Source organism: Pteropus vampyrus, unplaced genomic scaffold (assembly GCF_000151845.1).
Source record: "Pteropus vampyrus isolate Shadow unplaced genomic scaffold, Pvam_2.0 Scaffold260, whole genome shotgun sequence".
NCBI classification, from domain to species: Eukaryota; Metazoa; Chordata; class Mammalia; order Chiroptera; family Pteropodidae; genus Pteropus; species Pteropus vampyrus.
In genome coordinates, this window is record NW_011889041.1 from 482613 (window position 1) to 497182 (window position 14570).

At 37.7% G+C, this 14570-nt stretch overlaps 1 protein-coding gene across 2 annotated transcripts in view; it reads left to right on the forward strand.

Annotated features, from left to right (window-relative positions):
* DST (dystonin) overlaps positions 1 to 14570 on the forward strand; it is a 417658-nt gene that overhangs the window by 93552 nt on the left and 309536 nt on the right. The window contains exon 1 of one of the 2 annotated variants that reach the window (XM_011375009.2): positions 2317 to 2926. The exons of the other annotated variant lie outside the window; for it this stretch is intronic. Coding sequence (XP_011373311.1) covers positions 2836 to 2926 — 91 coding nt within the window. The 5' untranslated portion in view covers positions 2317 to 2835. Of the gene's footprint in view, positions 1 to 2316; positions 2927 to 14570 lie in introns of those variants that run through there. 2 annotated transcript variants of the gene reach the window in all.

Below are 14570 nucleotides of genomic sequence, written 5' to 3' on the forward strand. Positions count from 1 at the left end.
TTCTGAGGGAAAGTGCCACTCGAGGTGAGATTTAAAGAGCTTGATGGAATTAGGGCGAAAGGGAAAGCCGTTTCAGAGGCCCAGAAACTATAAGAATAAAGGAAGGGATACTTCAAGTAGAATGTGTAGCTAATGCATGGGATTTAGTAGGGAATAGCAGAAACTGTAAAAGTGTTTATGTGCAATACCAAGGAGATTAGACTATGCCGTAGGTGGTGGGGAATAGCTGAAAGATTTTAAACCATGCAGTGACATAATCAGGTTTACATTTCAAAAAGTCATATTGGTGATGATGTCACATGCCTGATACTTTACATTTTTAAAAGTGCTTTTGCATTTATTATGGTTCCTTCATTGTAAAATCTCAGACTATAATATACACAGTTCCTATATTTCAGAGGGGTCAGTGTGGGAATAAGGTAACAGAATGTAATGAAAGGGGCTTTGTAATACCCATTGTATAAACGCCTTTTATATAAGAACAATACAGATCTGCTGTTCTTTAGCTACAGGATATTGTAAGTTGGGTTTCTCAGTCTTGAAGTGCCTGTAAAGGTGCACGGTTTATCAGTGACAATGCTATATTAAAATATGGATTTTTGTACCATGTGAATTCTTTGAAGTTGGAATTGAAGTATCTAAGTAGAGGAAGACTTTGGACTCAGGAAAACTTGAGTGTGCACTGATTATATTCATTAAAGTGGGTCCTGCTGGGTGTCAGTCTCTGATGAAGACTCAGACTCAATGACCTTAGTCATTATGAGGGAGACAAGACATTTTTGAGAATCTATGTTTGTACATGTGTGGTCTGTAAATGGAATGACTCTTACGAATCGAATTGCTAACCCTTTGATTTCAAGAAGGTATCACATATGATATCTGTTACTTCATCAACTAATGTTTACATAAATACCTACCAAGTTGCAGGAAAACTCTAGCAATCCTAAAGGCTAAGTGGGACATGGAATCAGAATAAGATTATAAGCCAGTGGTCAGAATAGAAAAGAGAAATGTGGTTTTGCTTTGTTTGGAATAGGCCAATTACTGAAAAGTAAAGCTTTCCAATTAAAACTTAAATTTTTTGAAGAGTATACCAGTTTTTCAAGAGTACTCATCCCCACTTAAGAGTTAAAGGAAAGAAAAGGGTCTAGAAAAAAAGCACTGAAAAAGAAAAAAAATATATCAAGGACAAAAAGGTCAATACATATGAAAAAAAGAAATAGGGAAGACGTGAGCAAGAGGTGAAGTCAGATGGTTAACAATGAGCCGATTTATTTAATGATAATAGCTAACACTTATAAAGCTATTTCAACTATCTCAACTTTATGAGGAAGGCACTGTTATCCCCATTTTATAGATAGAGAGAGGCTCAGAGAGGGTAACTTGCTTCCATCAGACAGCAAGGAGCCAGGATTTCATCTAAGGCAGCCTGACTGCAGTTAGTACTCTTAAACACATCCATTTACATGCCTGGGTACCATCTGATTCCTCCAGTGGACCCTTAAATTAACCACATTAGTATATGATATGCCAAAGTTAAGGGAAATGTACCTATTTTACTCAAGTGCATTGGATACCAGTTCTGTGGGGAATGAATAATGGTCGAGAGGAGGGAGGTGACATAGTAAGCTGGGGGAGTTGTGAAGGGACTGGGCCTGTGGCCATCGTGAAGCTCAGCGGCAGATTCGCAGGCCGGCTCTGGGGGGCGAAAGGGAGGGACCGCGGGCAGGTCCTCTGGCCACCGCCGGGCGGCGGGCCGCGCAGGCGCACACGCGCCCGGGCTGTCAGGCCCTGATGCGCGGGGCCACCTGCAGAGGCCGCCCGCCCCGCCCGGGAGATGTGTCCTGGGCGCGGACCCCCGTGCCCTTTGCGCTCCGCACTGCCACAGGGGGACCAGAGTCTTGTGCCATAAGCTGGGTTGAAAAATGTATTTCCCACTCTCCTCCCCGCCACCCCTTCCCTGGGGAGAGCCGCCGGCCCCTCCGCAGGGGGCTGCGCACGTCTGCGGCCGCGATCTGCGGCTTTGTTTCCCAGGCACCTGTTGTGGGTCCCAAATAGAAACCTCGTCCTTGGGGATCCGGGGCCAGCCGGCCAGTGTCCGGGGGTGGGCGTGCTTGGCGGTGCGGTCAGCTGGGGTGGGCGGGCCGGGGAGGGGACCTGGGCCGCCGTGGCTCTGCTTAGAAGGGAGGGGCCGAGCGGCGCCGGGGTCGGAGCGGAGCCAGCCGGGGTGCTGACCGCTGCTCTCGCCCCCCTCCCTTCCGCCCTCCTCCCTCCTCCCTCCCTCCGGGGGCGCGGGCGAGTGTCTGCGGCGCGGCGGCCAGGAAATGCCGCAGATGCGCCGCGCAGCATCCCGGGCGGTGGCAGCGCGCGGGTCCTCCCGCACGGCCGCCGCGGTCTCGGCCTGGCCGGGAGCAGGCGCTTCGTGAAGGGCCAGGGAGGCGGCCTCATTGGCCTCCGAGGGTCCCGTCGCCTGCTGCCCCCCGCCTGTCCACGCCGTGCTCCTGGCTCCTCCGCCCGGCGTGGCGCTGCTGGTCGCCGCCCCCGGGCTCGCCGAGATTTGCTGCTGCTGAAACCCGAGAGGGACTCTGGCTCCCCGGGAGCCTGGCGGCCCTGCACCCGCGGCCAGACAGGGGGCCTGGGCGTTTCCTCTGCTGGCTCAGGCGCCCGCCGCCCCCTCGCGCCCCGGCTCTGCGTCTCCGGCTTCTGCGCTCTCCCCCAGGCTGCCGCTCCTTCCGCTTTTCCAGTTATCAAGGCTGCGTCTTGCTGACTAGATACTGTCCAGGGTTCCGAGGGAGAGAGGGGAATTGGCCAGTCATCGCTTAGATAAACTTCAGCATGGCGGGGTACCTCTCCCCAGCCGCTTACCTGTACGTGGAGGAGCAGGAGTACCTCCAGGCCTACGAGGATGTCCTGGAGAGGTACAAAGGTATGTGGTCCCCGGCGCTCGGGCTGCGGGGCTTGGCACGGACCAGCGGGGGAACTGTTATCTTTGCTGAACCAGAGCCACCACCGCCTGGGCACAAGTAAACAGGTGTCTGGACCAATCTTGGAATAAACCAGGTCTTTTTGGGTGGGATTCAGGACCCGCAATGCTGGGAGGGGAGCGGGGCGAATAATGATCCGGAGACGCCCTTGGATGGGTGGTAGAGTTGGGGGAAGGGGTTTGATTTCCAAGAAGCACATTGCTTTTTCTCTCCCTTGTAAAAGCTCTTAAACACTACGCATAATCATAATTCTTCCTGGGAGGATGGATACCGATGAATTCTCCATGGGATTACTAAGGCATTGCTGCTCTTGCTTGACTTGGGGTATTGGTTCACCCTATTAAGAAAGGTTCTTGGGTTCTTAAATTATTGGACTGTTTCACCACTGAGAGCATCACCAAATCGTTTTTTAAAAAATGATCTTATTTGAGAAATGTTTATCAATTGGGACTATCCGTTCTTTTGTATCATAAAGATTATTTGATAGTGTGATGGGTGTAAGACTTTAGTCAATGAGTCTGTTGTAAATTTAAATTGATATTTTGGGATGAGTTTCTGCCTGTCCTTTGTGTTGTGGAAAATCTATGCCAAACTGATAAAAATTGCTGTTTTAGTATTATGTTTACTTTGGCTTTATGGCTAAGTACAGTATTAGACAAAGTGCACCTTCTCATCTTAAAGGGCCTTTTTATCCCTGGAAATTATTTTTTGATGTGTACACATGATTCCCTTATTGTGCCTCCTAAAACACTCCACACCCAAGGTAGCTCACAGAGCCTTAATATATTAATAGTGAATAGTGACCTATTTCATAGGTCAGATTCAAATGGTTTTGCATCTGGAATATTTGCTTTGGGTTTAAGAAATTCAGTTTCTGTAAATTGAATGGGGATTATATGATTAAAACGCATGTGTTAATAGGTTTCTATTATTAGAAAGTAGAAATATAAAATCCTGAACTGAATAATTAAATCCTAAATCTCCAAAAAACTCAGAATTCACTCACAAATGTTTTCTCTTTTTAGAACATATTTTATTACTGATATGCTTTTAATTCATGTAGAATTTTGTAAACTGCACAATCAGAATTCCTTTGCACTTTTGTGTATAATACTGCCACTGAGCAAGTGCAGTGTTATTTTAGGCTAATGCACGTTTGTTGCATTTGTGTGTATGTGTACATGCACGTGTAATATACTCATGTTTACATTATCTTTTCATTTTAAAATAAGGTTCTTAGTCAGCTGTCTCCAGAACTTTACAAATGAGAAATACCAATATGGACTTGTAAACCATATTGAAGACATACACCTGAGCTTTTTAAAGTCAGAAAAGTGAAAGTACTAAAGCATATATGTATATATTTCTAAAAATTATTGCTATATAAATTTATATCCCATCATAAATTTACTTCAGTGACGGATGGGTGATTTCAGGTGACTTAGCAAACAGAAATAACTAGTGCTGATTTGACTTGTCTTGAGGACGCAGACATTATTTAAAAGCTTTTCTTTATTGGTTTTTGGAAATAAAAGGAAATTAAAGATGCGCAGGCTATTGCAGTTCTTAATACACTTCATTTTAATTATAGCCTAATGATCAGTATTGCACTCAAACATATACTTTTTCAAATATATAGTCCAAAGTTTTGCTGAAAAAGTGAGGGTTCTTTCCTTCATTTTCTTTGTGGTTCTAAAATGCTTAGGTCATCAGTTTGTACTCGGCTTTATAGATGTTCTATGTTTCATTTAGTCTTGGAAAGGAAAGCAAGAATATTGGCCGGTGTATTTACATGAAAAGCTGGAGACCTGGAAAACTCATTGTTTCCTGATGTGTTTTGAAGCCAGTTATGATTTCCCATCAGTATCCAATACGATGACTTCACTACAGTGCTTATTATCCTGATGACTTGCTGTGGGGGCTGATCTAATCAGAAAAGAATTGTAGGCTTTGAATAGGGAGTGTCAGTTCACTAAACTTTCAAAGTACAGTTGCTCATTTTCTGAAATCATGCATTGTTCAAAACATTTTACATTCTCATTTGAACTCAAGACAGATTATTTTGATTTTTATTTCTGACAAAGTTTCTTGGTTACAGAATGAGTTTGCATTCAGCTAGAGTATTATCAGGTTGCCAAGTTATCATATGCCCCAGCTGTTGAATAGTGTAAGTGGTAGAGTCAGCTGGAACAAATTCAAAATCTGTCTGTCTTCAGAAGTGTAGAATTTTAATAATCTATAATGTTAGCATTTAGGAATATTAGATTCAGAAGTTGAGAGTTTTGTTAGACTTAGTCTTCAGACAGCCTTGGAGGGACTTCAAATCTAATCCTCTGTAGAAAAACAAGAATAGTGGCAAGTGAGGCTTAATTATTTATGGCGTGGTCTATTCTTGTGTCTTGCTTTGGTCCTTTACTTCTGAGTGAAAATAGGCAACTGTTTGCTGAATTAGAATAACACAGAAAGAGCTATTTGCTATAGAAATGGGTACACTGTTTTGCTTCATATTCTACTCTTTTTACTTATAAAATATCTTAATAACTAAAATATTCAGGGCATCTGATTTAAAAAGCATATTACTTCTGCTGATACCACAGTTGGGTTGAATAAAGGCATTTATTTATGAATAAAACATACCTATTATTGTTTATGCTAGAAATACCTAGGTTTAGTGGCTTTCTTTTATATCTGTAATAAATTACCCAGTGTATTTTTCATGGAATACAAAACATTTTATAGATCAGCATGAAAGATACAGAATGGCCACTCTTGTTTTTCTTGTCAGTATAAGGAAACTAACCTATATGCTGTTATTATAATTATTATGTATTATTATATTATTAAAAATAATTAGCTATCACTATGAAATTCTGCTGTTTGAGTCATTAGAAGATTTTATATTCTCAGAACATTATTACTTTTTAAAATATGATGTTAAGTATCAAAATGAGATAATGTGAACTCAATCAATTTTATTCTATATTTCTAGACTTAATTAAAAAAGAAGTTAAATTATTTTGGTCCAACAAATGGATATTTTTCCATTGACCTGGAAGTTGGTTGTCCCCAGACAACTGTAAAAAGTGTTTCATTATTCTCTGTGAAAGTGAAATGGCAGATTTTATTACTTGTCTGTAATATCACTAAAAAACTCTCTTCGATTATTTAGAAAAAAGTCAAAATTCTCTGTTTTTCATGAAAACTTTTAGCAATCCCTGTAGTCCCTTCTCTCAGTAGGGCTATATATTTTTTGCTTACATGCATGGTGGCAAAAGGAACTGAGAACTACTCCAACTATAGTTTTCATTTTTAGTTTAGTTTTATGGCCTACCTAGATTTGGGATTGATAAAAATCCTGTCTTTTTATGTGTAAACCAACTCTGGTGCCAGTTGAATTGAAAGTTGGAGTACAGTGGTCTCTCCTTATTCATGGGGGATACATTCCAAGACTCCCAGTTGATGCCTAAAATCATTGATGGTACTGAACCTATATATATATATATATATATACACACACACACACACACTATGTTTTTTCATATATATATGTATATACACTTTACGGCTTCTCTTTGTCATATTCAAATTGCCAGCATCACTACTCTTCCGCTTTAGGTCTATTAGTAAGTAAAATAAGGGTTACTTGAAAACAAGCACTGCGATACTTTGACAGACAATTCGATAACCAAGATAGCTACCAAGTGACAAACAGGCAAGTAGCAAATACAGCATGGACACAATGAAAAATGAGAATTCAAATCTCAGGCAGGTCAGAGTACAGTGGGAGAGATTTCATCACACTACTTAGAATGGCATGCAATTTAAAATTTATGAATTGTTTATTTCTAGAATTTTCCATTTAATATTTTTGGAAAATGGTTAAACGTAGGTGACTGAAACTGTGGAAAGAGAAATCATGGATAATGGGGGACTGCTGTATAAAGATCTCCAGGAATCACTGTCTCCCCCATCCCCCAAACATGGGTCATATGGTATATATAGCCTTTGATGATCTTGCTCAGTGGTTTTCAGTTGGTTTCCAGGATTCAGCAAAAACTTGATTTCAAATTTCACTTGCTCATGCTCTGCTCATAGCTTTAACTGTATTGCATCATGACAGTGTTATTTTGTAGCTAGTTAGTAAGTCTGGGCTTTTTCTTTAAAAAATGAAATACGCTTATTAGGTAATGAGTGTTAAGATTGTGTTTGGTTGTAACAGAAAACATAATAGTACTTACTAAATAGATGTTTTCTTTTTTCTCAGGTACTGAAAGGCCCAAAGTAGGCAAGCCAGGGCTGTGGAGTACCTCTATCTGCCAATAGATTCCAGACTCCTATGTTCTGCTAAGCTACTTGTAGTGTATCATGTGATGGTTTTGTCATCGCAAGATGGCTGCTCCTCTTCTAGCCCTTTTGTCTTAATTCCAGATGGGAAGAAAGAGAAGTGCAAGGACAAAGGACAAAGGATGCAAACTAGTTGATTCGGCCTCTTTTTAAGGAGCTATTTAGGACCCCATTTAGCAACTTTCACTTGATCTCATTGTCCAGAACTGTTCCAGAGGACACCACTATCTGTAAGGCAGACTAGGAAAATATGGGTTATTAAGCTGGTCCCATTTAGAACCCTGAACAAAATTGAAGTCTTTTTGTAAAGGACAAGGAAAAAAACCGATATCTGATTCGCAACCTGCACTGTCTGGCACATGGAGAGTAAAATGTCAGTGTTGAAATTAGAAACTTAAAGTTTGGACACGTTAACATCTATAACACAATGTATTTGACTTTCCTAAAGTTTGAGAGACTGAGAAGTCCATTGAAATTTCTGAGAAGTTTCAAAGTGACACAATGAATGTTTTATAATGATACAACGTGGATTTGAAAAGTAACTTTTACCCAATAACTAGGATTTAAATTGGCCAAAGAATGGTGCTTCACACTGTAAGAAACATATATTAGTTCAGGCATGTAACCAGTTATTAGGTATTGTTAGTGAATTTAACTTTGAATGCAAAATATCATCCTGATGCTCCTTTAGTTTCTTTTGTTCTGACTTAGCCTTATACAGTTATCTCAATGTTTATTTAGTCATGGACTTTTCAAAAAGCTTTCTGCTTTTTAAAACTTTTTCTTTGAGCAGTTTGGAGAAGCTTATTTTCTAGCTCAGTGATGATTTTGGGTGATAAATGACATATAAGAAGAGGTGGTGAGAACAATTTCTTGTCCTACTGTTATTTTGTAGCCAGGCAAAGAAGCATTTGTGTTTCTGCCTTTGGGTCCTGTGTGCCCAGGAGCCTGGCTCTTCGGGGAGCTAGAGTGTTTGTAAAAACATCTGAAGCTACAGAGGTGGCAAAAAAACATCTGAAGCTACAGAGGTGGCAAAAAAATTTATTAGGATTTTGCGATGACAAAACAGTATCTAGGCTGTCATTTTCCTTTCTGTTTTCATTTCCCAACTGAGTATAAACACGTGTAAAATGCACTAAGATGATCTGACCCTGTATGACTAATGAATAAATTGAGTGAGAAGATTTGTAGTTTAGAATGTTTAGTATTTCATAGCGATTAAAAAGAAACTCAGTCGTTTCAGTTCCATGGAACTCTTTTCTCTATAATGGCTTTTGAAGAAAGACTTCTGTGTCCATTTCTCAGCTCTTAGTAATTTAGGGATCACATTCTACCCATTTTCAAAGAGGAATTTCAGGCAGCTATCTGCTGAAGTATATCATTATTTCTATCAAGTAAGGCTTTTACGTATTTGTTTTTGGTCTGTCCCTTTAATGCAAATTTATTTGCTGTTGTTTTCTACCTACTTTCATCTCCCTTAGAAGAGATGAATTGGATGTTAAGAAAAGCTTTGTATTTAGGATTGAATGACATTTTATGTTGTAGGAAGGTGAAAATACCAGCGAATTAAACTTCAAGAAGAGAGAGAGACTAGCAGACTAGCATGATTCTTCCATTTCATTAGCATAACCACAGAGTCCATTTTGAATGCTTGGCTCAAGTGCATAGTAGGTTTTAGGGATGGAGTTAGATGGGGGTTATTGGAATATGGAAATAGGTCAATATAAAGAGTTATGTTGGACCAGATTGAAAAGGGCCTGAATGCTATGCCCAAGACCAAGTTTGGGCGTTATTCTGTAGATAGGAAGGGGAAACTGGATTTTCAGCAGAATGTTACCAGTGAGATAGGTTTTAGAAAGATAACTCCAGTTACAGTGTGGAGGATTGAGTGGAAGGAAGATTCAGAAAACAGGGAGACAAGTCTGTAAGATTCTGATGTTTGGAATGGGAAGCTGGATTCAAAAGAAATTTCAGAAATTGACAGCATGGCTGACTGGTTGGTTGGAGTATTTTTTTTTTTTTTTAATTTGTAAAAAAATGTTCATTAGAAAGTATATTTTTGAAACAAATTTTTAATATTACTCATTTTTAGACCTTCTTTGGTCGAAATAGAGTGAATACTGTTTTATTTGACCTTGGAAGTACAGCAGATAGTATGACCCAAAAAACTGGAATTTTCCATTGAACGTGGGCATCCGTAAGTAATACCTTATCAGTCTTGCTGGGAATCCTCTGAGTATGATATATAGTGTATTACAGCAATGAATCTGTTTTCTATAAGCAAATTAAATTGTTGGTTTCAGATCCATTTTAGAAATAACTGTTAATGATTAAAACAAATTTTGTAATGTATTTCAACAATTTCTTTTCATTTCTTAATTTTTTTTTTACATAAACTTCAGCAGATTTGTAGTCAGTTTTGTTTGTAAGAAGTTCAATGGCCATATAATTTAGTATTAAGTTCTAAGCCATTTTTGAATTTTATCTGATAAGCCCTTAATTTGTAGCTTAAAATAGTAAAAAGAATAGCTACCATTTATCTGCCTACCTACTTATATGCTAGGCACAGTGCTGAGTATTGCAAATGAATTTTGTTTATAATTTTTCATTCTTATATATCTTGGGTACAACTATGGCCATTTTATTAATATGGAAATTGAAGCTTAGAGAAGCTAATTTTCCTGAAATCATACAGCTCTAAGTGGTAGCAGTGGCATTTGAACATCAGATGTATACTTGACATAAGCTATATATTTTGAGTTTCATTACATTGACTGGAAAATTTTGCAGAAATAGTTTTTATGAGAATTTTTTATTAGGATTATGATCTTGATTAATACTAGAACTTTCTGAGATGTGTTACATTGATGCATGAAATCAAAATTAATAGTTTAAAAATTCATAGAGATTTATATCAATTTGAATATTAAGTGGACTTGGAAGCTTGAACTGATGTATCTTAGCTGGATTATAAATTCTAAAAATCAGCTACCCATGAAAGAAAGATAAAATTTTAATATGAGCATTTCCAGTGTGTATTTATGTTGAAGAGATTTTGAAAAGAATTAAATTTTATAAATGTCACTAGTGAATGTGGCTGCTTTGATACATGCCTGAAATGTTTCCTGGAAAGAATCGTCAAAAGGAGTTGACAAAGTCTTGATTTTTCTCTAGTGGGTGAAAATATTTCCCAGTGAATCCTGGTATTAAAGACATTATACAAAGATTCTATTGTCTCCGTGAATTGAAAAATGCCCCTATATTCAGTGTTACAGTTCTCCATGATGGTCATGCCAGTATGACAATTTGTATTCTTGATTTTTGGCATGAAATGATACTGCTTTGTGGCTCCTTTTATCCTACCTTTTTTTAAGGCAGTTAGACATGACAGGTCTGCTGCCTCACTATCTACCTCATTGGGTTAATAAAGGTAAGATAAAATAGGGCATGTGCAGTATTTTGATCAGTAGAGATTACATAGACATTTAGTGAATGAAACAGACTTAAGAGCTCAAGTCCTCTGGCTCCTCCTAGGCCAGGAGCCTTTAAAAAAAAAACAACAAATATACCACTTTTTAGAGCAGTTCTAGGTTTACAGAAAAGTTGGACAGAAAGTACAGAGTTCCCATATACTCCTTCCCTTCCACACCCTCCCCGTTTCCCTTTTTGATATCTTACATTAAAATGGTGCATTTGTTATGATTTATGAACAAATATTGATAGATTATTATTAACTGAGATCCATTGTTTACATTAGGGTTCACTGTGTTGCCTAGTTCTATGGGATTCGACAAATGTATATCATGTGTTTACTATTACCGTATCATATACAGTAGTTTCAATGCCCCCTCAAATCCTCTGTGTTCTACCTATTCTTTCCCCCACACCCCCCAACCTCTGGCAAGCACTGATCTTTTTATTGTCTCCATAGTTTTGCCTTTTCCAGAATGTTGTAGTTGGAATCATAACAGTATTTCATATTGGCTTCTTTCACTTAGTAATATGCATTTAAGTTTTCCTCTGTGTCTTTTCATGGCTTGATAGCTCGTCTCTATTTTTTTTTTTTTTTTTTTGCTGAATAATAATTTCATTGTTTGGATGAACCTCAATGTGTTTATCCACTCACTTATTGAAGGGGAGGTCTTGGTGCTTTCAGGTTTTGTCAACTATGAATAAAGCTGCTCTAAACATTTGTGTATAGGCTTTTGTGTCGACATATTTTCACCTCATTTGGGTAAATACTAGGCGAATGACTGCTGGATCATATGGTAAGATTGTGTTAACTTTGTAATAAACTGCTAAACTGTCTTCCAAGGAGGCTATACTATTTTTCATTCCCACCAGGAATGAATGAGAGTTCCTATTGCTCCACATCCTCACCAGAATTTGGATTTTAGCCGTTCCAAAAGGCATATAGTGGTATTGAATTAATTTGCAATTTCCTAATGGAGTATCTTTTCATGTGCTTATTTGCCATCTGTATATCTCCTTTGGTGAGCTATCTCTTTAGATATTTTGCCTACTTTTTAATTGGGTTGTTTTCTAATTGTTGCATTTTAAGATTTTTTGTATATTTTAGAGAACAGTACTTTATCAGATATGTGTTCTATACATGGTTAGTAGCCTTTACCACTACCTCCTTTTTGACACTTTTAAACCATTGCATATTGTAGATATTATTTAAATAAATAAGGCCCTGATTATTTCCTTTCATATGGTCATATTGTTCTTGAGTATTGTTTTGCTTTGGGTACATACATTGTGTATTATACCTACTTCATAGACACCAATTGCATGTGGTGTCTCAGAGTTCAGCAATCTGACAGTTTGCTTTAGTATATCTACATATGCTGCTGTAATCAAGTATCAAGTTGGTTGGCAGCTATGATGCTTTGTAATACAAGTCTAAAATTAGTTGAACTGTTCTATTTTAAGGATAGACTGAAATTAGTCGTCCATGTCCTGCAAAACATATGAAAGTTATACTCTCAGGATATTGAATTATTTCTTTTAAAATGTAATCAGAAGTAGGGTTAGGTAGAAAGTAGTTTGTTTCAATTTTTTGGAAAGTTTTCGTTATATGGATTTGATTATAGCCTGAGTGTAATGCTGCGTATATGTAATACCTAAGGACACAAAGTTTTACTCTTGCCCCTTAGAGTTAAGATATTGCTTTTACATAAATGATCTTGTTTGAGTTTTAAAACCATATGAGTTTAGAGGTAGAGCAAGATTACCTGAATTTTCTTTTAGAATATTTTAGAAGAGTCACGGCTGCCTTTGCTAGGAAAAAAAAAATTTGAATGATTAAAAGAGTATTTGGTTGTTCATTTTTGTGATTTTTGTCATAACTTTATCTACATAACATTAACTAGAGAATATTGAAAATACTTAGTAGACAGAAAGGTGAGTGACTGAAATTCAAAGTTGAATTTTACATGTAGTGTGAATTTTATAATCTCTTTAAGTGAGGGCTTATGGTTATGAAGGCATTTGCAGTGTTATTGAATGCATCTTTCAAGCAATCTCAGAAACTATAACAATTTAGCTACTAATAATTTGTGGTCTTTATACTTTTTCTTTGAAAAATTTTGGAAAGTCTATAGAAGGTTTGAAGAATTCTAAGTTACAGAAAACAAAATGCCAGGATAGTTTACTTTTATTGTGTTTACTTAATAGTTTTTTTTTTATTGTGTTTACTTAATCTCCATGCTTTTGCATTTAGAAAACTATATAGAAATTTAAATTTCTGTTTCAATAAATTAAAGTGATAAACAGAATGAAATACTTTTTTAATTAGCATTTCTTGGAAACATTCCAGCAACATTGTTCTTCACTTCATATTTCTCATATTTTTAATCAGAAATTAGTTGATTACATGTTTCAAGTGAACAAAATTACCATGTAATATACACTCTTCCCAAGCCTCTATCACATTTTGTACTTAGTATTTCCCTAGGAAAAACAAGGAAGAGATGAAACACTTGGGGCCAGGAGAAATTGATCCTCACCTAATTGGAATATGTGGTTTAATTCTAAATAGTTATTGATCCTATACTTTAAAAATATTCAAAGGAACTAGGATCTAGGGAAGGAAGAGGAAAACAAGGGTACAGGACGGTAGCCTCCCACAGAGTATAGTTTAATGAGAAGAGTGGACCGGTTTCACTTATTATAAGTGAGTGCCACAGAAGAGTAATCTGAGCATCGAAGAGTTTCATAAGCAGGGTTGGCATTTGAAGGAAAGCAGAATTTCAGTGGAGGGGAAGAAGGCTTTGTATTGTGGGGGTGGATGGTGTGAGCAGAGGGTTTTCTTGACCTTACCATTTCATCTGGGCAATCTGACCTTGCATTTCATTTTTTGCTTGTAGGAAAAGTATTATCATAATGACTTAATCAATACTTTAATATAAATCAGATACATTTTGTTTATAGTTAATCAGTGTTCAGTTAAAAACTATCCCCCCTAGATAAATATGTTATCAAATCTCAAGATTTAGTAGTGAAAAATAACTTTTAGGAATGGCTCAGCAAATGTAAAGTTTGAATGAGATTTAAGATGGTGTAGGAAACTCTGAATTAGATTGATAATAATGAATAGCACCTTACATACTTACAGTTTTACATATGTGATGTAATTTGATTCTTATACCAACTCTGAGGCAAGTAACATAAGAGCTCTTATGTTATAGCTAAGGGAACCAGGCTCCCGTGATTGCATTGACGGGGTAGCTGACTGGAAACTAGTATAGAGAATTGTGGCCCTTCTTCGTATGCATTCAAAGTTATTAATAGTATAGCTTAAGTAATGTATTTGGTAAGAGGTGAGTGATCTCAGTTTAAATAAATAGCCATTGAATATGTTCTGGAATTACTGGTAGCAGTCTATATTTAGGAAGGAGAGAAGTATGCTTTACTATTTGTTTAATGTGGTTTTGGGCTATCTGCATTCTACAAACTTCAGGGTAAATTCTGTTGCCGACTGTTGAGAATTTAGTTGCTTGAGGAAAACACCCCATTATCTTTTATCTCTGTTGTTAATTGAAGCAGCTCTTAAAATTATAGGGTTTTACATTTAGGCAGAAAAACGATCTCATTGACTAAAGATGTAATTTCTATTACTTAGTGGAAAAGGAAGAACTAGGTAAGTACTTGGTGGAACGTGGGAAGAAAAATCTGTGACATAAACTTGCTACCATTTTTGGAAAATAAAGACATGTACAAAATATGAATTCTCCCCCC